Source organism: Salvelinus alpinus, chromosome 1 (assembly GCF_045679555.1).
Source record: "Salvelinus alpinus chromosome 1, SLU_Salpinus.1, whole genome shotgun sequence".
NCBI classification, from domain to species: domain Eukaryota; kingdom Metazoa; phylum Chordata; class Actinopteri; order Salmoniformes; family Salmonidae; genus Salvelinus; species Salvelinus alpinus.
Genome location: NC_092086.1, coordinates 30,471,627 through 30,495,578, shown reverse-complemented (window position 1 = coordinate 30,495,578; position 23,952 = coordinate 30,471,627). Strand labels below are relative to the sequence as shown.

Below are 23,952 nucleotides of genomic sequence, written 5' to 3'. Positions count from 1 at the left end.
ATGACCTTTATTACCAGGAAAAACACGCCCATCCCCGTAACCCCGCCTCCACGTGAAAAAAGTACCACAATTCAGTGGAGAGAAAAAAATATTTGAAGGAAGGTGGGGAAAGAAAACAAATGTATTGCAAGGACAAGAACTGAGAGTCAAAATAAGTTTTTGGACCAAAGAAACTAAGATTGGATGCAAACATCAACTGAATGCTTTCAAAAATAATTATCAATACGTTTTAAATACAAAAATGTTTCATACAATTTAATATTTTTTGTTTACATTTATTTTTACTTTTCAGTTTAAACGTGCATTACTTCACTTTTGCTTACAATATAATTTTTTTCATTTATTTTCTTTTGGTCCAATTCTTTTGAACTCAAATTGGCTCCACAAAGCACACCAAAGACGACATTAACGATAAATAAAATAAAAACTGCACTTCTAAAATACTATTTCACACCATAGCCTGCCGAATTTGCAAGATAATTATTTCAATTTGAAATTGGCACAAATTAAAATGTGGCACTGACTAGACCCTGGATTGATGTTTCATCATAGTCTCAATGAAGAGTTCGGCATTCGACTAGCCATGTGTGACATGCATGCACAGTTACAAGCCTGCTAGAGTTGGCTGCAGGAATGTGAAGCTAACTGAAGCGGAGTAGATCTAGCTTGCTTCGTAGTATACCACTCTGATGGGTTACTGCCCTATGCAGTAACAAATTCAGTGCAATTCAAATAAATACACAAATAATAAACTGCAATGGAGGATAGGACATATGGAACAAAACCCAGACAGCCAGGTACACAGTACATTTGACATTTTAGTCATTTAGCAGACACTCTTATCCAAAGCGACTTACATAATTCAGTCTCTTTGGTCCCTTCACTTGGGCAGATGACCAGTGACAGGCCTCCCAACTACCTCACTCATCTTATAACTCTCTCAGTACCGCCTCCAACCACCTCCTCTTACCCTTGGCCTCTGTCCCTTCCCCGTCACTCACCCCCTAGCCTTCTCTCCCACAGCTTACGCTTACCTCCCTACTAGCCTGGTGGAACCAGCGGTCAGGCTGGCTGCACCCGGCTGCCTCCCTACATACATTGCAGTAACAACAGCTTTATTATTTGACATTTATTTTTTTGAAGTTGGCCAAAACCCCAAACAGTTGCATGATAGTAGCAGACCTGATTATGAATAACACTATAACATGTTTTAATGCTTTAATCACACTTTTATTGTTGAAAGTAATTGATTGGAAGAAAATTGGTGTTGAGAGATAACAAGAGAAAAGGGTTTCGACTTCTGGACATTTGGATAACTGCTCTCACACTATTCTCACATGGGGTTCAGGAGAAACCCACTGAAGGTGGTGACATTAGAGGACTCGTGGCTAGTAATTACGAAGCCCTCGGGCAGACACATGTAGACAGCATTCCCCCTTTCCAGTTGCAAGGTGATTGCATTTGTTACAAAATCTTCATTGGATCCCTTTTTGGCCCCTAGCCACGCAAACAATATCTCCTTGCCATCCTTGTACATGGCTGCACCAACTTTTTTTCCATTGCTCCAGCAATACACGGTGAAGGTGAAGTAGTAGACTCCTCTCTTAGGAGCTGTAAACACTCCTGTATCAGAGGGAAATCAATGAGATTTCCCCAATTAGTAGATGGTTAAAGGACAAGGTTTTTTTGCAAGCATGCGCATGCTTTTTTGTTTCCATTGTGGTGATAGGAGAAAGCACGCACATGCTCGCACATGGAAAAGTATCACTTGTGTGTGTAGCTCACCTGTACTCAGATACTAATAGCTAATCTATGATCTGTGATCACATATACAGTAGCTCACCTGTAGTCAGATAGTTATCACATTTCCAGTATTAGTTATTTTCTGATGATCCTAGATCAGTACAACCATGGTTTCTTTGTTACATTTTCTGCTGACATTCAGTTTCTACATGTCTGGTGTTGAGTTCCATATGTCTTTTCTGCTGACATTCAGTTTCTACATGTCTGGTGATGAGTTCCATATGTCTTTTCTGCTGACATTATGTTTTTACTGTAGTCCAATGTTTAACTCTTTGTTTATCTAGCTCTGTCCATTTACCTGAGCTCAGCAGATATTCTGTTCACATATGTTTAATCCGTTATATATGTTTTTCTGTCTCAATACTTCAAAATGGTCAGTCCGGATACTGGAAATGTAATCATTATCATGAGTTTTGCTCCTATAATAACTGATGATAGAACTAAATGTATGATTGAATAAATGTGTAGTTCTGACTATGATCATCAAGAGGTGATGATATTACAACGAAACAGTTAACATTTATTTAACAATCCCTTGAAAACGGCACCCGTTGTCAATGGTTTTAGCGGAGCTGGGAGTCTCCTTGCCCCCCAGCAGGTAAATCGAATGCTCTGCACCTTATTGTGACATTTTATTGATAACGACCTGTAAAAGCAAATTTACCAACATTTCTGGAAATTGATATACAGCGTTTTGGGATTAACATTTTCAATTGATTATAAGTCATCGGTTTCTCACCATTATGTATCTCGGGAAATGAGAATGGGTTTGGGCAGAATATCCCGGTAAATCTCAGTAAACCCTAGTGTAGTTACATCCATTTAATTTTTAACCATTCTTTTTTTTTTACTGCAGGTACCAACATGGTAAAACACAGCTGACCAGTACTAAGATAGAAATATAAAGCTCACCTGTGTAGCGGTTATAGCCATCACCAATGTTTGTGATCACCTCGCTGAAGATCAGGGTAGTGGCAGAGGTGCTTGGTCCAGTGTTGCCATAACCAGATTCCATAGGTACACCTGGTGGTGGTCTAAGCGCCGCTGAAAAAGCCACCATGGATGTATCTATGTAAGGGAAAAGCAACACAAAATTAGCTTATTATGAAAAAAAAGTGGTATTTAGCAGAGAGCCATTGCATTGACAATATTTTAACCGTAACTATCAACAATATGATGAAGCCCTTATGAAACAGACACAGAGCCAGTCAAAAGTTTGGACACACCCACTCATTCCAGGGTTTTTCTTTATTTGTAATATTTTCTACATTGTAGAATAATAGTGAAGACATCAAAACTATGAAATAACACATATGGAATCATGTAGTAACCAAAAAAGTGTTAAACAAATCAAAATATATTTTATATTTGAGATTCTTCAAAGTAGCCACCCTTTGCCTTGATGACAGTTTTGAACACTCTTGGCATAGTAAAAATGAAGAAAAACCCTTGAATGAGTAGGTGTGTCCAAACTTTTGACTGGTACTGTATATGCTAATATATTTAAAAATAGATTATATATACTGAGACACGTATTGCCATGTATGGAATCATTCTCCATGTATGTTACACATATACTGAACAAAATATAAACGTAAAGTGATGGTCCCATATTTTATGAGCTGAAATAAAAGTTCCCAGAAATGTTCCATATGCACAAAAAGCATATTTCTCTCTAATGTTGTGCACAAATTTGTTTACATCCCTGTTAGTAAGCATTTCTCCTTTGCCAAGATAATCTATCCATCTGACAGGTGTGGCATATCAAGAAGATGATTAAACAGCATGATCATTACATTACAGAGGTGCACGTTGTGCTGGGGACAATAAAATGCCACACTAAAATGTGCAGTTTTGTCACACAACACAGTGCCACAGATGTCTCCAGTGTTGAGGGAGCATGCAATTGGCATGCCGACTGCATGAATGTCCATAGTGCCATACTATTAATTATTATATTATTACAATTCACTAACATTTAATTTCCAAGAGTTGAAAAATTATCCTGAAATAACTAAATTGAGAAGAAATTCTTAACTCTACCTACATGTACATATTACCTCGATTACCTCGACACAGATGCCCCGCATATTGACTCTGTACCGGTACCCCCTATATATAGGCCTGTATATGTTATTTACTGCTGCTCTTTAATTATTTGTTATTCTTATCTCATACTTTTTTTTGTATTTTCTTAAAACTGCGTTGTTGGTTAAGGGCTTGTAAGTCAGTATTTCACTGTAAGGTGAATATCTGTTGTATTCGGCGCATGTGACAAATAACATTTGATTTGAAATTGACCTCAACTGTGAAATATTAATAAAAAAATCCAAACCATTTTGCATCTTCTTGAGCTCATCCACCATGGACCTCAGTTCTTTGACCTCAGTGCGAATAGAGTCATCCATCCTGACTATCTGGTGTTCCTTTGCCGTTTGGATATGCTCAGGTGCATGGCACCCATTTATATTCCCTGCAGGTCATAAAAAGAAAAAAAAACGTTATTGCAATCGGGGCGTGACACATTCTGAGAAATGTGACATGGGAGTGTTTTAGTTCGTTTTCGGGAGAAGTGTCAGAGAGAATAAAGTAGATGTCGCGCATCAAAATGTCAGGACATCCTGGTGGGGTGAGGGGCGGGGGGTAGGAAGTGACCATGTGTTTGGGCAGCCTGTTCCTGGTTCTCACTGTTTATAGTGGGAAAATAGTTTTTTATAGTGTCTTTGAAGTTGTCATGATGTTTGATGTCTAGTGTCCTGTTTGGAACGGGGTGGGGGGAATGAACATTTCAAAGAGTAAGCATTTCAAAGAGTAAGGCCCCCCTATTTTATTGCCCTCCGGGTTGTTGTCTATGAAACACGAATGTCCTGGGGTATTGGGCTTTGCAGACGCCTTATAAAGCCCCAGAACAATACATGCGTAAGACTGTACATGATAACCCCCGGAATATTAAACAAAAATGACACCTATGCCAATTTGCGGTATGTTATGCGCGTCATGTCATGAACCCAGTGACCAAAGTCTTGAGGAAGTTCTGTGTGAAGCTCCAGAATGTTTTAAAGGAGTTTTGGGTACGAGTGAGGGACATATGTCTTACATATTCCAGCCGGAGGATTCTACGGTAAAGATATTCAACGACAGTGGCCCCAAACCCCTTTATCCGGCAAAACCTGGGAGTTTTTCTCCTGCTCTGCGGATGAGAGAATGGCTAAAGATTAGGCTGGCGCTCTGTAAAATTGAACAGGCCCCGAGTGGTACAAATGTGCCTGGATATGCGTTGGAAGAACAGGTCTGCGGCCGCAGTGATCTGAAGGCCCTAAGAATCGCTTCAATGGCCTATAGCCCTGACACCAAAGTGACAATTTTAGCTTGTGAACTTTATGATGGTGCTAATGCTACAAAGTCTGTAAATTCTCCTGTATCTTCCCCAGCATGCAAAGATGTAAACTTTTTTATTCCTGTGTTTAGTTTTAAATGGGTGGATTATCCAATTTTCATAACACTTATGAATAAGCTGGACAGTCTTTTCCAAAATCGTGAACAGTTAAAGCGCTGGCCACGGCTATCCTTGAGACATACACAGGACCTAAAGGCCCGAAGGATTATATACCCCTGGAGTGAAAACTTACGGAGTTTTGATGGACCGTGCAAGAGAGCCAGGCAGTTTGAAGGGGAATTGGACACGGATAATGGTGGATGGCTATATCAGGCCCTGTATCTGTAAGAAAGGCATAGTAAAAGACCTTAATTATGAACGGATATAAATTGTATGTACATGATTTTTTGAATGAAATAAAGATGTTTTTAAAAGCAGTACCTAACGACGTCCTGAACTCTCTCGTTTTTCACTCTTACCACAGTCTGTCCCTGAGAAAAAAACTTGCGGAAAAAGCCATGTGCGATCGTGTGTGTGTGTGCGTGCGTGTGTGTGTGTGTGAGAAACAAGGTCCCTTCGCATTGTGTACATTTCAAGCTTTCAACAACAATAAAACAGCCATCTAAATAATGTTTGTAGGCCTAACACACTGTTGAGTTTCCTATTTAGTTGTCTTTATATGTACATGCACCGAGCTTCCAGGTGGCTCCAGCCTATGGTTGTTCGGTGCATGTACACCGGGGAGATTAGAACCCCAAAGAAAGATCCTAAAGGTCATTTCAGATTCAGGTTTAGGGTGTAATAACTTTAGTGAAACCGCATTTCACACTATGTACAGACATAGAGAGCCAACACATAAAGGTGTAACAGGGATGAATGGATATTCAATGTACAACAGGTGTATTCTGTAACAAGCAATACGTGTTAAATATGGGCCACAGTCAATCATGACAGCCTCTTTATGAAAGGCCTTTACTTATGACTTAAACAGATTCATTTTCTACACATCTTATTCATTAATGCTGTGGGCATACCCAGGATTTACATGCCGGACGGATTATCTACCCATGGAGGGAAAACTTACGGAGCTTTGAGGGAGTGTGCAAGCGTCTTAGCGATCGGATAATGGTCAGGGCTAACCAGGACCTATATCTGTAAGAAAGGCATAGTAAAATACATTAATTATGAACGGCTATAAACTGTATGTACTAAATATTTTGAATTAAATAAATGGTTTTAAAATTGTATCTCACAAAGGCTGTCATGATTGACTGTGGCCCATATTTAACCCGTATTGCTTGTTACAGAAGACTACTGTTGTACATTGAATATCCATTCATCCCTGTTACACCTTTATGTGTTGGCTCTCTATGTCTGTACATAGTGTGAAATGCGGTTTCACTAAAGTTATTACACCCTAAACCTGAATCTGAAATGACCTTTAGGATCTTTCTTTGGGGTTCTAATCTCCCCGGTGTACATGCACCGAACAACCATAGGCTGGAGCCACCTGGAAGCTCTGTGCATGTACATATAAAGACAACTAAATAGGAAACTCAACAGTGTGTTAGGCCTACAAACATTATTTAGATGGCTGTTTTATTGTTGTTGAAAGCTTGAAATGTACACAATGCGAAGGGACCTTGTTTCTCACACACACACACGCACGCACGCACACACACGATCGCACATGGCTTTTTCCGCAAGTTTTTTTCTCAGGGACAGACTGTGGTAAGAGTGAAAAACGAGAGAGTTCAGGACGTCGTTAGATACTGCTTTTAAAAACATCTTTAATTCATTCAAAAAATCATGTACATACAATTTATATCCGTTCATAATTAAGGTCTTTTACTATGCCTTTCTTACAGATACAGGGGCCTGGTATAGCCATCCACCATTATCCGTGTCCAATTCCCCTTCAAACTGCCTGGCTCTCTTGCACGGTCCATCAAAACTCCGTAAGTTTTCACTCCAGGGGTATATAATCCTTCGGGCCTTTAGGTCCTGTGTATGTCTCAAGGATAGCCGTGGCCAGCGCTTTAACTGTTCACGATTTTGGAAAAGACTGTCCAGCTTATTCATAAGTGTTATGAAAATTGGATAATCCACCCATTTAAAACTAAACACAGGAATAAAAAAGTTTACATCTTTGCATGCTGGGGAAGATACAGGAGAATTTACAGACTTTGTAGCATTAGCACCATCATAAAGTTCACAGGCTAAAATTGTCACTTTGGTGTCAGGGCTATAGGCCATTGAAGCTATTCTTAGGGCCTTCAGATCACTGCGGCCGCAGACCTGTTCTTCCAACGCATATCCAGGCACATTTGTACCACTCAGGGCCTGTTCAATTTTACAGAGCGCCAGCCTAATCTTTAGCCATTCTCTCATCCGCAGAGCAGGAGAAAAACTCCCAGGTTTTGCCGGATAAAGGGGTTTGGGGCCACTGTCGTTGAATATCTTTACCGTAGAATCCTCCGGCTGGAATATGTAAGACATATGTCCCTCACTCGTACCCAAAACTCCTTTAAAACATTCTGGAGCTTCACACAGAACTTCCTCAAGACTTTGGTCACTGGGTTCATGACATGACGCGCATAACATACCGCAAATTGGCATAGGTGTCATTTTTGTTTAATATTCCGGGGGTTATCATGTACAGTCTTACGCATGTATTGTTCTGGGGCTTTATAAGGCGTCTGCAAAGCCCAATACCCCAGGACATTCGTGTTTCATATACAACAACCCTGAGGGCAATAAAATAGGGGGGGGCCTTACTCTTTGAAATGTTCATTCCCCCCCACCCCGTTCCAAACAGGACACTAGACATCAAACATCATGACAACTTCAAAGACACTATAAAAAAAACTATTTTCACACTATAAACAGTGAGAACCAGGAACAGGCTGCCCAAACACATGGTCACTTCCTACCCCCCGCCCCCCACCCCACCAGGATGTCCTGACCGGAAGCCCAAATATGGGCATGCACACGTCATCATGACATAGGGTCATATATCAACATTTTGACGCGTGACATCTACTTTATTCTCTCTAGTGTCATTTTCTGATTCTGAGGAACATCTACTCCAGCATGTTGTTACTGTAGGCGGTGGGTCCCAAAGACCCTCCCCATTATTGATTAAGGGGACCTTAAGATTCATATGTTTTGCTGCAGGCCTTATAATAAGATACGGTTGTTACGTGTCTAAAAACTCTGCCACTATACGTTTCACAAGATATCTATATCAGTCTTTGTGGTTAAGCCCTGGCTGTTGCGAGAGTGTGTTTGCAGGCTAGGTCTGAGGCAGACCGAAACTAGATAAAGGGAAGTAACCACTGTCTGGTTTTGATATTTTGATCTTGTGAGACAGTGGACAATTCTAATAAATTCAGAGAAGCTACTGTACTAGGTTGCCTTATAAGGTAACCTCAGCTTATTGATACACACATACATTGACGTAGGTGATCATACCACTAGGGAGTGATCACATGCATAAAATCAGCTGAGCCCTTAGGGGTGCAGAACTTACTCGGAAATATGTGTGCTATGTTCCCGTTGTCAACTTCTGTCTGCAATTGCATTAATAAAGGTTTTTGATTGACTTAATTAAAGATATTGTCTGAATGCTAATTTCACCAATGAGCCAATGATTGACAAGGAACAAGGAACGTACCCCGACATTACCATTAAATATTAATTTGATTTATTTCATTCATGCTCGCTTTCGACAAGACTGAATTATGCAGAACTAACAGTTACACTAGACAATACTTTAAAAACACAATATACTACATTCAATTTGTTTTAAAGGTCCTAGTTTATAAGAAATTAAAGTAAAAAAAATTCACATTTGGTTATTTAAAATTCTGATGGAAGTGGCGATGACCTATCTGTCCTTGCGTGGATGCTGGACAGTTGTGGAGGACTCTGAAAGTACTGTCTCCTCTTCTCTGTTGTAGGATCTGTTTTGAGGCAAGCCTGCAATACTAGTTTTTGCATTCCTCAAGAGCAACTGTTATGAGCTTCTTGACATTGAGCCTTTCCTGGACTTTGCCCAGACCGGGTGTCAGGGATATTTGTCTACATTCACTTTTCTCTCCAGGACTGGGGACCTTAGGAACAGGGCAGATGGATGTTAGCCCTCTTCCACACTGTAGGTACAGAGCCCAGCTGAAAGGAAGTGTTAAGTGTGTGACCACTGGAGCTAGATCCTATTTTTAAAATCCTGATACGATCTGGACCACATGCTTTCTTTGCCTGAGTCTTGAAAGAGCTTGTTTCATGTGTGCAATGTTGCATAGTTCTCCCTCCCAAACTGGCCTACGATGAGGAAATGCCATTGTCTGACTCTGACGAAAATGTATTGTTGAGTGGGGTGCTGCCTGGTTGGGTCTAGTATTACGACAGACCAAGAATGTGTTTCTTCAGAATCTGATAATGAAACTGCATAAAACGCAACTTCTTCAGAATTGTAACGGTCGTCTTGTGGTGAATGAGCGGACCAAGGCGCAGCGGGTGATGAAGACATAATGAATATTTATTAACAGAACGACGAAACACGAAAACTCTTAAACAAACTACAAAACAAATAAACGACGTAGACTGACCTAAAACATGAGAACTTACAAATACACGAAGAACGCACGAACAGGTACAGACTACAAACCAACGCTACAGTCCCGTGTGGTACGAACATACATACAGACACGGAAGACAATCACCCACAAACAAACAGTGAGAACAGCCTACCTTAATATGGTTCTCAATCAGAGGAAACGTCAAACACCTGCCTCTAATTGAGAACCATATCAGGCAACAAATTAAACCCAACATAGAAACACAATACATAGAATGCCCACCCCAACTCACGCCCTGACCAACTAAACACATACAAAAACAAGAGAAAACAGGTCAGGAACGTGACAAGAATGAAGGAGTGGCAGTATGGTAGCTCAATTCTGAAGAAGTGCTGATGTAAAAGGGGTGATCTGTAGTTCAAACAATAACAAAGTGTTCCTCCCTGCCACTGTTTTGGTAAACACATGATGGATGGGGTTAGAGAAATGTATGGACAGAGCTATGGATGCAAGGACTGACCATCCATGAGATCGAAATGATAGATTCAATCATGTTTTAAGGATGTACAATAAGGATATACAACGTTTGTTTACAATGACATTGTTTACAAAGAATGGAGTGAAAAAGGTTATATTTGGGGTTCTGATGGTGTCCTCTGTAGCTCAGTTGGTAAAGCATGGCGCTTGCAGCAACAGGATAGTTAGTTTAATTCCCAGGACCACCCACAAGTGAAATGTATGCACACATGACTGTAAGTTGACTTTGGATTAAAGCATCTGCTAAATGGCATATATTTAGTATCAAGCCTCAATCCAGTCCCACCAAAATGTCTGGATTCCATAAATGTTCTGTCTTTCATTATACACTTGTTTATGTGCTAATAATACACTCAATATTTGATGGATTTTCTAAATACAAAAAGAGTTGAGTATTTTACTCCATTATGCAGCTGTTACATTTATCAGAATTATATTTTTGACCTTTTATAAATGTTGACACTGCTAGGGTAAGCCAGTTGAACTAAGTTCACGGGGCATTTATAAGTTACCTACTTCAAGAATCAATGAGTATATATTGTTAATTTAAAAGTCAACAAATGAATGAAGCAAGATTTCGGCGTTGAGAGTGTCATTGCCTGATAATGAGGAAAAAATGTTGTTGAGTGGGGTGTTGCTACAGATAAGGAATAGAGTTTCTTCAGAATTGCGTGTATATGGGAGGCGAAGTCAAGTGCAGCGGAGTGGAGTATATAAACAGGCGCACTTTAATACCGGTCAACAACGACAGCACATAAAACATACTAGTGCCAAAAACACGGTCTATAACAAAAGTGCAGTGCCTGACAGAATATCACGTAACAATAAACAATTACACACAAAGACATGATGGGGAACAGAGGACTAAATACATGTAGATTGATTGGGGAATGAAAACCAGGTGTGTATGGAACAAGACAAAACAAATGGACATATGAGTAATGGAGCGGCGATGGCTAGAAAGCCGGTGACGTCGATCGCCGAACGCCGCCCGAACAAGGAGAGGAGCCGACTTCGGTGGAAGTCGTGACTTGAATCAAGAAATGACACTCCTTAAAACTTCTTCACAAATGAGGAATGGCAGTGTCATGACGTTGGGTTGGGGGTAGGTTTACGACAGTCATAAATACCTCTTTCCCCCTTTTTCTCTCTCCCCACTATAACTGATGTGACATAAGGAAACCCATGGGTTAACATATAGATTCTGGGTAACATCAGAAGTTGGGGGGAAATGAACTATATTCTGGCAATCCAACCAACTGAACATATGCGGTGGTACTTAAGGTATATTACGTCAGTTCGGTTGCCCGCTGACACATTCTCATCAATGATAGAATGACAAACTCTACTGTGAAAAGTCTAAACGTCAGAGGTATCGGATTCACATGGAATTGTTGTTTAATTCAAATGTTTGAATATGACATTGTTTGTGAAGAGGTGAAATGTAATTTTACCATCCAAATGAGAGATCTGTGTTTTCATAAATGTGGCTTCTGCTCAACCAGGGGCCCGCCCCTGTGAAGAGACCTGGGTAATAGACTTTTCAGACACACCCCTCTACCTCCACTATATAAAGGCAGTGACAAAAATGTAACTTCCTGTTCCGGGCACATTTTGGATGACGATCCGATGTCAAGATGGTTCAGACAATAACTACAGAACTAGGCCAACATCAGCATGGACTTTGATTGTGAATGGTATGAACTTTGAACTCGTGTTCACTACAGAAGTGATATCTCCTAGCCGTTGAGTTGGCAACAGCTGCTACAAACGCAGGTTAGGAAGGACGGTCCGAGTATCCCGTCTTCCACACACAACGGTACTACAAAGTATCCCGTGACTACCAGAGACCAGAGACATCCTCCAAAGGACAGAGGACTCGGGTTGGCGATACGGTCTTCCATCTACCACCAACCTACTGAAGCGCAGCTCAGAGTAAATATGTATAGCATTTTCCTTGTCAAATGGGCGGTATTTAGAATGCATAAGAAACTATATTTACGAGAGCACAGCTTTTGCCCTGTTCCGAATCTCCCGCTCTTTCACTAAAATCCCGCCCCTTCCCTTTGTGTAACAAGCTGTCATATCTATTCCGCCCGCTAGGGACGTTTTCTGTGACGTAATTTGTGATCAAGTTATGATCTAATTGTATATGTGTGATTCTGTGTGATTAGTTAGGTATTTAGTAAATAAATAATTAAACCCAATTTTGTATTGCTGATTCAACTTGTTAGCCAGGATTCTTGCAGATAATCAAGGATTTACAACTTTCAGATGAGACTGAATAAAATGACGATTAATGTGACGGCTATTTAGTAAAATATTACTAAATCTTTAAGAGTTTATTCGAAAGATAACAGCTCTATAAATATTCTTTCGTGGTGTCCCTCTCTAGTTAATTAATATTTACATGATTAGTTCAATCAGGTAATATTAATACCGGAAAAATGATTTTACAGAATAGCATGTCATAGCAATCAATCTGGCATAGTCAAAGACACGACAGCAGCATCGTGGGTTTAGGCAGCGGGGAAGAGGCGAAGTAAGAGCCCAGTGGGCAAAGGTTGGATGTAAAGACAAAAGATAGCATCAGACAAAAAAAAGAAAGAATCATAGCCCAAGTCCAGAGACCTTGTTGGCTATATTGCACCTCCCTACATTTCACACAATATTTTATTGCCAATAATTACCAATATTGAAATGATTTATCACATAGGCCAACTACTGTCTTTTTGGTAAGCCACTGTATATTTAGCTTTGTGTTTAATTTATAGCAAAAATATGAATACAATGAGAAATTCCCATACTTGAATGGGCTTCAAATGTATATAATCAAATTCATGAAAACGCGGTGTCGTGGAATAACTAATTATTGAGGAGAGACCTTGTTATTTATTCAAACAATTGACCTTTAATAAGAATTGCAATAATGTAGCTGTCGACCCCACACTCTGAGATGGGAGGTCGAGAGCTCAAATGACACGAGTGCAGGAACCTTATATAGTCAGACTGTCTTATGCAAGCATATACAAAACACGTGATCTTGGTATGTGTACGTGTGTGGAGAAACAGGACGAAACTGGGATAAGAGGTATAGACTTTGGTCGTCTTGTTCTGTAGCAACTGTTGGTTATTCTAATCTTCTAGTGAGGACAAAGGACAATAGGTGTCAGAGCAACAGGAAATCACTCTAGACATAGTTCCTCCTAAATTAGCCAGCAAGCACCTTTTGCTGTCTGCCCAGATAATAGATGGTTTCACACCCACACACATACATACACAAGCATGAACCTGTCGCACAACTCCTTCAGCTCTGTCGCATGCTGGGTCTGTACATAGTCAATGGTAGGCTTCGAGGAGACTCCTATGGTAGGTACACCTACAGCTCACCCCTTGGCAGTAGTACTGTAGATTACTTTATCACTGACCTCAAGCCAGAGTCTCTCAGAGCGTGCACAGTCAGCCCACTAACACCCCTTTCAGATCACAGCAAAATTTACCTGAACAAATCAATACTCAGTCATGAGGCATCAAAGCCAAAGGAACTGCACAATATTAAGAAATGCTATAGATGGAAGGTGTCACGCACTGACTTTAGTTATATTTGTTTTCTTTGTTTTTTGGTTAGGTCAGGGTGTGACAAGGGTGGTTTGTTAAGTTTTTGTATTGTCTAGGTTTTTTGTCTTGTCTAGGGTTTTTGTTTGTCTATGGGGATTTTGTATGGTCTAGGGGTTTGTAGGTTTATGGTGGCCTGAGTTGGTTCCCAATCAGAGACAGCTGTTTCTCGTTGTCTCTGATTGGGGAGCCTATTTAGGTTGCCATTTTCCATGTTGGTTTTGTGGGTAGTTGTTTTCTGTTTTGTGTGTCTGCACCAGACAGAACTGTTACGTTTGTTCCTCTTTGTTATTTTTTGTTCTAGTGTTCAGCTTTATTAAAAATCATGAACACGTACCACGCTGCACCTTGGTCTACTCCTTCTTCCTCATACGAACATCGTTACAGAGGGAAAGTAGTGTAGAAATTGTTGTGGAAATATTCGGCCAATAATATTTGTCAGATACCGTAACTTGTGAATTCAAATAGACTTTATTACAAAGTAACAAGCCGAGCTGGCCAATGGACCAACTGTCTTTCCAGCCTCATCACACACCGTCTATACTGTTGTCATCCTTACGTCACACACATAGTATCTCAAATCAAATGTTATTCGTCACATGCGCCGAATACAACAGGTGTAGACCTTACAGTGAAATGCTTACTTACGAGCCCCTAACCGACAGTGCAGTTTAAAAAACACACAAATAAGAGATAAAGTAACAAGTAATTAAAGAGGAGCAGTAAAAAAATAACATATACAGGGGGGTGCCGGTACAGAGTCAATGTGCGGTGGCACCGGTTAGTTGAGGTACTATGTACATGTAGGTAGAGTTAATGGAAGTGACTATGCATAGATGACAACAGAGAGTGGCAGTGGTGTGGAGAGGGGGGGCAATGTGAATAGTCTGGGTAGCCATTTGACTAGATGTTCAGGAGTCTTATGGCTTGGGGGTAGAAGGTGTTAAGAAGCCTCTTGGACCTAGACTTGGTGCTCCGGTACCGCTTGCCGTGGGGTAGCACTTTGACAATTTTTAGAGCCTTCCTCTGACACCGCCTGGTATAGAGGTCCTGGATGGCAGGAAGCTTGGCCCTGGTGATGTACTGGGCCGTTCGCACTACCCTCTGTAGTGCCTTGCGGTCGGAGGCCGAGCAGTTTCCATACAAGGCAGTGATGCAACCCGTCAGGATGCTCTCGATGGTGCAGCTGTAAAACCTTTTGAGGATCTGAGGACCCATGCCAAATCTTTTCAGTCTCCTGAGGGGGAATAGGTTTTGTCGTGCCCGCTTCACAACTGTCATGGTGTGCTTGGACCACGTTAGTTTGTTGGTGATGTGGACACCAAGGAACTTGAAGCTCTGAACCTGCTCCACTACAGCCCCGTCGATGAGAATCGGGGCGTGCTCGGTCCTCTTTTTCCAATAGTCCACAATCATCTCCTTTGTCTTGGACACGTTGATGGAGACGTTGTTGTCCTGGCACCACACGGCCAGTCATTAGTGAACAGGGAGCACAGCACAGGAGTGGGCTGAGCACGCACCCCCGAGGGGCCCCTGTGTTGAGGATCAGCGTGGCGGATGTGTTGTTACCTACCCTTACCACCTGGGGGCGGCCCGTCAGGAAGTCCAGGATCCAGTTGCAGAGGGAGGTGTTCAGTCCCAGGGTCCTTAGCTTATTGATGAGCTTTGAGGGCACTATGGTGTTGAACGCTGAGCTGTCGTCAATGAATAGCATTCTCACATAGGTGTTCCTTTCGTCCAGGTGGGAAAGGGCAGTGTGGAGTGCAATGGAGATTGCATCATCTGTTGATCTGTTGGGGCGGTATGCAAATTGGAGTGGGTCTAGGGTTTCTGGGATAATGGTGTTGATGTGAGCCATGACCAGACTTTCAAAGCACTTCATGGCTACAGATGTGTGTGCTACAGGTCGATAGTCATTTAGGCAGGTTACCTTAGTGTTCTTGGGCACAGGCGCTATAGTGGTCTGCTTAAAACATGTTGGTATTACAGACTCGGACAGGGAGAGGTTGAAAATGTCAGTGAAGACATTTTTGCCAGTTGGTCAGCGCATGCTCGCAGTACACGTCCTGGCAATCCTTCTGGCCCTGCAGCCTTGTGAATGTTGACCTGTTTAAAGGTCTTACATCAGCTGCGGAGAGCGTGGTCACACAGTCTTCCGGAACAGCTGGTGCTCTCATGCATGTTTCAGTGTTATTTGCCTCGATGCGAGCATATAAGTAGTTTAGCTCATCTGGTATGCTCGTGTCACTGGGCAGCTCTCGGCTGTGCTTCCTTTAGTAGTCTGTGCGTCTCTGTGTGTGGAGTAAAGGTGGTCCAGAGTTTTTTTCCCTCTGGTTGCACATGTAACATGCTGATAGAAATTTGGTAAAACGGATTCAAGTTTCCCTGCATTAAAGTCCCCGGCTACTAGGAGCGCCGCCTCTGGGTGAGCGTTTTCTTGTTTGCTTACGGCGGAATACAGCTCATTCAATGCTGTCTTAGTGCCAGCCTCTGACTGTGCGGGTATGTAAACAGCTACGAAAAATACAGATGAAAACTCTCTAGGTAGATAGTGTGGTCTATAGCTTATCATGAGATACTCTACCTCAGGCGAGCAATAGCTCGAGACTTCCTTAGATATCGTGCACCAGCTGTTATTTACAAAAATACATAGTCCGCCGCCACTTGTCTTACCATATGCCGCTGTTCTATCCTGCAGGTACAGCATATAACCAGGTACCAATGTTGATAGTGTCGTCGTTCAGCCACAACTCCGTGAAGCATAAGATATTACAGTTTTGAATGTCCCGTTGGTAGTTTAATCTTCGCGTAGAACATCTATTTTATTTTCCAAAGATTGCACGTTTGCTAGCAGAATGGACGGAAGTGGGGGTTTATTCGATCGCCTACGAATTCTTAGAAGGCAGCCTGCCCTCTGGCCCCTTTTTCTCCACTTCCTCTTCACGCAAATCACACGGAGCTGGGTCTGTTTCCAAGAAAGCAGTATATCGAACTCGTCAGACTCGTTAAAGGAAAAAAAGGATTCTGCCAGTCCGTGGTGAGTAATCGCAGTCCTGAGGTCCAGAAGTTATTTTCGGTCATAAGAGATGGTAGCGGTATCATTATGTACAAAATAAGTAAAAAAATAAGTTACAAACAACGCAAATAAATGAACAAAAAACACAATCGGTTGGGGATAAGTAAAAGGTATGCCTTCATCTTATTCTGAGATCCTGGTACTCCGCAGGAATGGCGGAGAGGGCCCGGAGCAACTTCCGAGCCCCCCGGAAGACGTCCCGCGGCAGGTTGTGCTGACTTCAGGCAATGGGCATGGTAGAACGGGCTCCAGCCCATGATGGCACCAGTAGACCAGTTAATGAGGGGATCGAGTCGCTGGAGCCAGGAGAATCCCAATACCACGGGAACCTGAGGAGACTTAACTGGATGACCTCGCTGTGGCCATCCAGGGGGGGGGGGGGGGGGGTAGACTCTGTGTCAAACATGAGCAGGCGTTTGACATCTTGCTGGAGCAATTCCACGGTTTGGCTGGGAGGCAGCCTACTACCACGGGAACCTCACAGCTCCTCTGTAACTCGGCGGACCGGTCACTCCGGCTTCCCGGGAGCACCGCTTACCTCCCCCGGAACGTTTCAAGGGAGAGCCAGGCACCTATTGGGCGTTTCTAGCCTTCATTTTCGAGCTTCAGCCCTCCTCCTTCCCCTCGGACCGCTCTAAGATAGCGTACCTTATCATGCTGATGTCCGGGAGGGCGCTCGCCTGGGCTACAGTGGTATGGGAGCTGGTCATATGCAGCAGTCTGGAGGAGTTCGTGGGAGAGGTTAAGAAGGTGTTTGATGCCCCATTCTCTGGGAGAGAGACCCCCTCATAGAGGGTTCTAGGTAGAACTATACACAGGGGGTTCTTTGAAGAACTCTACACATATGGTTCTAGATCGAACCCCCTGCAAAGGGTTCTACCCAGCACCAAAAATGGGGAAAAACCGAAGAATGCTGTATGGTTCTACTTAGCACCTTTTCTTCTGAGTGTATATGTAACTACAAGAGGCAATACTGTAGCCCTCATTCTCGATGACTGGAATCTCTTTCTGGAGTCTGTTTGGCCTTGAGGCATTAATTAGAACATTATAAATGCCAAATCTTCGTACATATCCAAAGTACCTCAATTGTAGGATGTGTGTATTTGGTTAAATCACCCATAGCTTCTGTCACGATCGTCTTGGGAAGAAGTGGACCAAAGCGCAGCGTTGTGAGCGTACATGCTTATTTAATATAAAAATTCGCCAACAAAACAATAAACATCAAAAGAAACATGAAGCCAACGTAGTGCTCACAGGCAACTACACATGGACAACTACCCACACAGACAGGTGGGAAAAGGCAACCTAAGTATGGTTCTCAATCAGAGACAACGATAGACAGCTGCCTCTAATTGAGAACCACACCCGGCCAAACACACAGAACTAGAAAACATAGAACACAAAACATAGAATGCCCACCCCAACTCACGCCCTGACCAAACCAAAATAGAGACATAAATAAGGATCTCTAAGGTCAGGGCGTGACAGTACCCCCCCCCCCCCCCCCCCACCCGGTCCTTCTGATCAGACTGGCCGCAAAACCTAAACCTATAGGGGAGCGTCTGGGTGGGCATCTGTCCGCGGTGGCGGCTCTTTACTAACAACAAGAGGGATTTATGTTGAAGCCTATTTGTCTTCCTATTTAATAAATAAGAGGAAGGCCTAGTACCTGTTTGACAGACAAAATGAAGCTAAAGGCTGCTATATCCATAGAATTGTCAGTCAATTCCTCCACCCACCATGCACTCTTTAAATAGCATACTTCTGTGTCAGTGAAGAGCTGTTAGGTTAAAACCAAGACTGAAATTAAGGGAGTATGAGAGGGTTTGCCATAGGCCTACTTTTTATCAAAGAAAACGTCAAAAAGCACAGGCCTACCTCTTGTTAGCTTAAGATTTTGAAGACAATACAAAGGATCTGATTTATAAAGTGATCTATAACACGCTTTGGTCCAAGATTTTTTATGCTAGAAACAAGCTCTAAAATACCAGAGAAAGACGTGACTCCGATGCATATGGGGATATCATTGTTTTGTTTCTTTGACATTGAGGCAGAGCTATAACCTTCTATAGCTGAGGAGAGAAAAACTTTACTTTGCTTGGGAAGTAATCTAATTCTGTCACTATCAATTGATTAACCTATTCAGATTTAATCATTTACAAACAGGGACAGTTTCATTGCAAACTAGACACAATAATAGGAAGGTGTTCTTAATGTTTTGTGCACTGTGTTTATAATGGTGTGTATAGACAGTATGGACAGTATATGAACAGAAAAGGTGTGTACATCAGGATGAGCCTTGACTAGAATACAGTATATACTTATGAAGTTGGTAAAACAGTATGTAAACATTAAAGTGACCAGTGTTCATTGACTATGTACAGTTGAAGTCGGATGTTTAGCTGTCCGGGTTGCTGGTCTCAGACAATCCCGCAGGTGAGGTCCTGGGCTGGCGTGGTTACACATGGTCTGCGGTTGTGAGGCCGATTGGACATACTGCCAAATTCTCTAAAATGACGTTGGAGACAGCTTATGGTCGAGAAATTAACATTCAATTATCTGGCAACAGCTCTGGTAGACATTCCTGCAGTCAACATGTCAATACCACGCTCTCTCAAAACTTAAGAAATCTGTGGCATTGTGTTGTGTGACAGAACTGCACATTTTAGAGTGGCCTTTTATTGTCCCCAGCACAAGGTGCACCTGTGTAATGATCATGCTGTTTAATCAGCTTCTTGATATTACTCACCTGTCAGGTGGATGGATTATCTTGGCAAGGAGAAATGCTCACTAACAGGGATGTAAACATATTTCTCCACGAGATTTGAGAGAAATACGTTTTTTGTGCGTATGGAACATTTCTGGGGTCTTTTATTTCAGCTCATGAAACATGGGACCAACACGTTACATGTTGCATTTGTATTTTTGTTCAGTATTGTTAGCCTCACTAAATGTGTGCAAGTGACATTCTATAAATTGTATGCTGTTTCCCATAGAGTAACCATTACGATGAAATTCCTGATCTCCATCAGACGTTCCAAAAAGGCTTTATGTCCTACTTCACCTCCTGCTTCCCCCACCTGCTGCTGCACACATACCTGGCCATGCGCACCTGTGCTGAGGAGCTGACTTTCCAGAAATACTACCCCAAGTTGAGAGAGGCGTGGATGGTTTATGACACACCCACAGCCTAAGACCAAAAAGTACTTTACACCAACCTTTGAAGTGATGACAACCAAGCCACCAGCCCAAATATTCTGTCTTTTTCTAGGCTTTGCTTTTATTGTTGTTTTCATAACATGAACCTGCAGTGCACTGAATCCAGAGACATTCCTTCTATGTAGACCAACAATAACTATTCCATAACTAGATAGAGACTGTCAGTTTACTGTACTGTCAATGTACTTTATTGTTGTGACACAAAAGTGACCTTTTTTTATTAAATCTGTTTTTCTATTGTATTCTGTATGAAATAGTATTCTTTATGCATTCATGTATTCCTGATCCTCTGTGGACCCTGACATAGGCACATCCAACGGAGTTCATCATTTTATTTTTATTGCTGTACTTTGTTTTGTTGATGTCTGTGTATAGATGATGTAATGCTTTATAGATGACGCCTGCACCATGTTTGACTATGATTGCTTTTAGTGCCTCAACTCAATTTGAGTGGTCCACAATGTTTTAATTTTATTTTTAATCTGTATTTTGTATTATTGTATCATTGTGGAGTAAAATGAGAAAAAAGAAGAAACCCGCACACTGCTCTTGATAGTTTCCCTGCTCTTTATTAAGATTTACGTATCGGCCTCAAGGCCTTCGTCAGAGTTCTTTTGAGTGTTTTTAATTGGCACCCTTATGTAGACATTGCTCCTCCCACATCCGTTCAATGCATCGAATGGGTTTGGAGTATAGGGAAAACAAGTATATGTTACCAAATATAAAAATGTGCATTTCATAAGTATTCTAATAATTCTAATAAAGTGTGTACATAAAACTTATTAAACAAGACTGTGAAACCACAATGAGGACATCGACCTATCAACTAAGGTTTCATAAATCATTGGGTACAGTACAAGAACAAACATCCGAGTGATCTGAAGTGGCGGCATTAACTCATATTCACATTTACAACATAACACTCATGGGCATTTCATCATTAAGACCTTTTGGGTATAATGTCTGGAGGGTGAAAATCCAAAACCTTCTCTTTTGCTCAGAGTATTATTCATATCACCTCCCCTGTCTGATATCTTGACTTTCTCTATGCCACAAAATCTAAAGGTAGAAATGTCATGTTTTTTGTCATTAAAATGTACTGCAACTGGATAATCCCTGTCCTTTCTCCTGATTTAACTTTTATGTTCACTAATTATCACTTTGAGAGAGGTTTTACCTACATAACACAGCCCACATGGACATTTAATCATATAGATAACATGGGTGGTGGAGCACGTAATAATGTAATTTATTTGGAACCGTTTTCCTGTGTGTGGGTGGCAGAAATATTCACACTTCATCATATTGTTGCACAGTGAGCAACCTCTGCATTTATAGCTACCATTCGGAAGAGGGCGTAAAAGAGCCTGGCTCATTTTCTTTTTTGGCTGGCAGTTGGCATGGACCAATTTGCCGCGTAAATTGCGACCTCTCCAATATACAATAAGTGGTGGGTTCTTAAATTCAGCTGGCAGAGCTGGGTCCGATGATAAAACATGCCAGTGTTTCTTGACAGCATCTCCCACTTTGCGCGAGTTCAGAGTATATGTGGTGGTGAACATTACAGTGTTCTTTACCTTTAGTGGGTCTTTTTTGTAACAGTTCATCTAGTGCTTCCCCCAATGCCAAATCAAGAGCTTCATCCACACATTGTGGAGAGTAGCCTCTTAGAAACGTATTGCGCATCTCCGCTGCTAGATAGTCCTCTGGCATATACTGCGCAGTCTGAAAAACTGGCTTCCTGGAAGTCCTCTTTTTAACGGCTCAGGGTGGAAGCTGTTCACCTGTAATATAGTATTTGTCGTTTTTTTTCTGTACAGTGTTAGAAATCAAATGGAACCCTGTTTACAAGTCCACATATCAAGGTAATGAACACGTTTAATGTCACATTCAATAGTGCATTTGGGATTGGGGTCAAAGTCATTGAGTAATGCCATAAAGTCTGACAGCTCTTCTCTCATTCCTCCCAATATGCAAAAAATGGCATCAATATATCGATACCACTTCAGGATTTTATTCCCAAAATTATTTTAATTTTCAATGTTAACAAAATGTATTCAAAAATTACCCACATAAAGGTTAGCATAGCTTGGAGCGAATGTCGAGCCCATCGATGTTCCATTAGTTTGGAGGGAGTATTCATCATCAAACCTGAAATATTTATAAGTCAAAACATATTCAGCCAGCTACCCTGCCTGGTCCTTCTGATCACTGCTAGTCTATTAGACTCTACCCCGGTCCTTCTGATCACTGCTAGTCTATTAGAGTCGACCCTGGTCCTTCTGATCACTGCTAGTCTTTTAGAGTCTACCCTGGTCCTTCTGATCACTGCTAGTCTATTAGAGTCTACCCTGGTCCTTCTGATCACTGCTAGTCTATTAGAGTCGACCCTGGTCCTTCTGATCACTGCTAGTCTATTAGTCTACCCTGGTCCTTCTGATCACTGCTAGTCCATTAGAGTCTACCCTGGTCCTTCTGATCACTGCTAGTCCATTAGTCTATATACAGTGCATTCGGAAAGTATTCAGACCCCTTCCCTTTTTTGTCATTTTGTTACGTTACAGCCTTATTCTGAAAATGATTAAATACAAAAAGTTCCTCATCAATCTACACACTATACCCCACAATGACAAAGCAAAAACAGTTTTTTAGAAATGTTAGCAAATGTATTACAAATAAGAAACAGAAATACCTTATTTACATCCTGTTTCCATTGATCATCCTTGAGATGTTTCTACAACTTGATTGGAGTCCACCTGTGCTAAATTAAGTTGATTGGACATGATTTGGAAAGGCACACACCTGTCTATATATACACTGCTCAAAAAAATAAAGGGAACATTTAAACAACACAATGTAACTCCAAGTCAATCACACTTCTGTGAAATCAAACTGTCCACTTAGGAAACATCACTGATTGTCAATAAATTTCACATGCTGTTGTGAAAATGGAATAGACAAAAGGTGGAAATTATAGGCAATTAGCAAGACACCCCCAATAAAGGAGTGGTTCTGCAGGTGGTGACCACAGACCACTTCTCAGTTCCTATGCTTCCTGGCTGATGTTTTGGTCACTTTTGAATGCTGGCGGTGCTCTCACTCTAGTGGTAGCATGAGACGGAGTCACCAACCCACACAAGTGGCTCAGGTAGTGCAGCTCATCCAGGATGGCACATCAATGCGAGCTGTGGCAAGAAGGTTTGCTGTGTCTGTCAGCGTAGTGTCCAGAGCATGGAGGTGCTACCAGGAGACAGGCCAGTACATCAGGAGACGTGGAGGAGGCCGTAGGAGGGCAACAACCCAGCAGCAGGACCGCTACCTCCGCCTTTGTGCAAGGAGGAGCACTGCCAGAGCCCTGCAAAATGACCTCCAGCAGGCCACAAATGTGCATGTGTCAGCATATGGTCTCACAAGGGGTCTGAGGATCTCAGCTCGGTACCTAATGGCTGTCAGGCTACCTCTGGCGAGCACATGGAGGGCTGTGCGGCCCCAGTTAGGTTTGACTAGTTAGGAGACTAGTTAGGTTTGAGGGAAAGATCAATCAATCAATCAAATGTATTTATTTAGCCCTTCTTACATCAGCTGATGTCACAAAGTGCTGTACAGAAACCCAGCCTAAAACCTCAAACAGCAAGCAATGCAGGTGTAGATGCACGGTGGCTAGGAAAAACTCCCTAAAAAGGCCAGAACCTAGGAAGAAACCTAGAGAGGAACCAGGCTATGAGGGGTGGCCAGTCCTCTTCTGG

General features: G+C 41.9%; 1 protein-coding gene and 1 long non-coding RNA gene across 2 annotated transcripts; one reads left to right on the top strand and one right to left on the bottom strand.

Annotated features, from left to right (window-relative positions):
- Positions 1–1,208: 1,208 nt before the first annotated feature.
- Positions 1,209–4,286, bottom strand: LOC139573128 (complement C1q-like protein 4). The gene is made up of 3 exons (XM_071396264.1): positions 4,139–4,286; positions 2,716–2,871; positions 1,209–1,623 (listed from the first exon to the last, which is right to left on the bottom strand). Exons 1-3 carry the CDS (start codon positions 4,209–4,211, stop codon positions 1,334–1,336), a joined length of 519 nt encoding a protein of 172 aa, XP_071252365.1. The 5' UTR covers positions 4,212–4,286; the 3' UTR covers positions 1,209–1,333.
- An 8,515-nt stretch (positions 4,287–12,801) lies between these two features.
- Positions 12,802–21,007, top strand: LOC139573127 (uncharacterized). The gene is made up of 2 exons (XR_011674544.1): positions 12,802–12,838; positions 19,984–21,007. It is a non-coding gene; the product is annotated as an uncharacterized lncRNA (long non-coding RNA).
- Positions 21,008–23,952: the final 2,945 nt, after the last annotated feature.

Bases quoted from the DNA above. Each gene is read 5' to 3' on its own strand.
- LOC139573128 (XM_071396264.1), bottom strand. From the start codon at position 4,211: ATGGATGACTCTATTCGCACTGAGGTCAAAGAACTGAGGTCCATGGTG. The intron at 2,872-4,138 runs GTTTGGATTTTT...TCCCTTACATAG, and splicing joins GCTCAAGAAGATGCAAAATG to ATACATCCATGGTGGCTTTT. The intron at 1,624-2,715 runs GTGAGCTTTATA...CCTCTGATACAG, and splicing joins TGGCTATAACCGCTACACAG to GAGTGTTTACAGCTCCTAAG.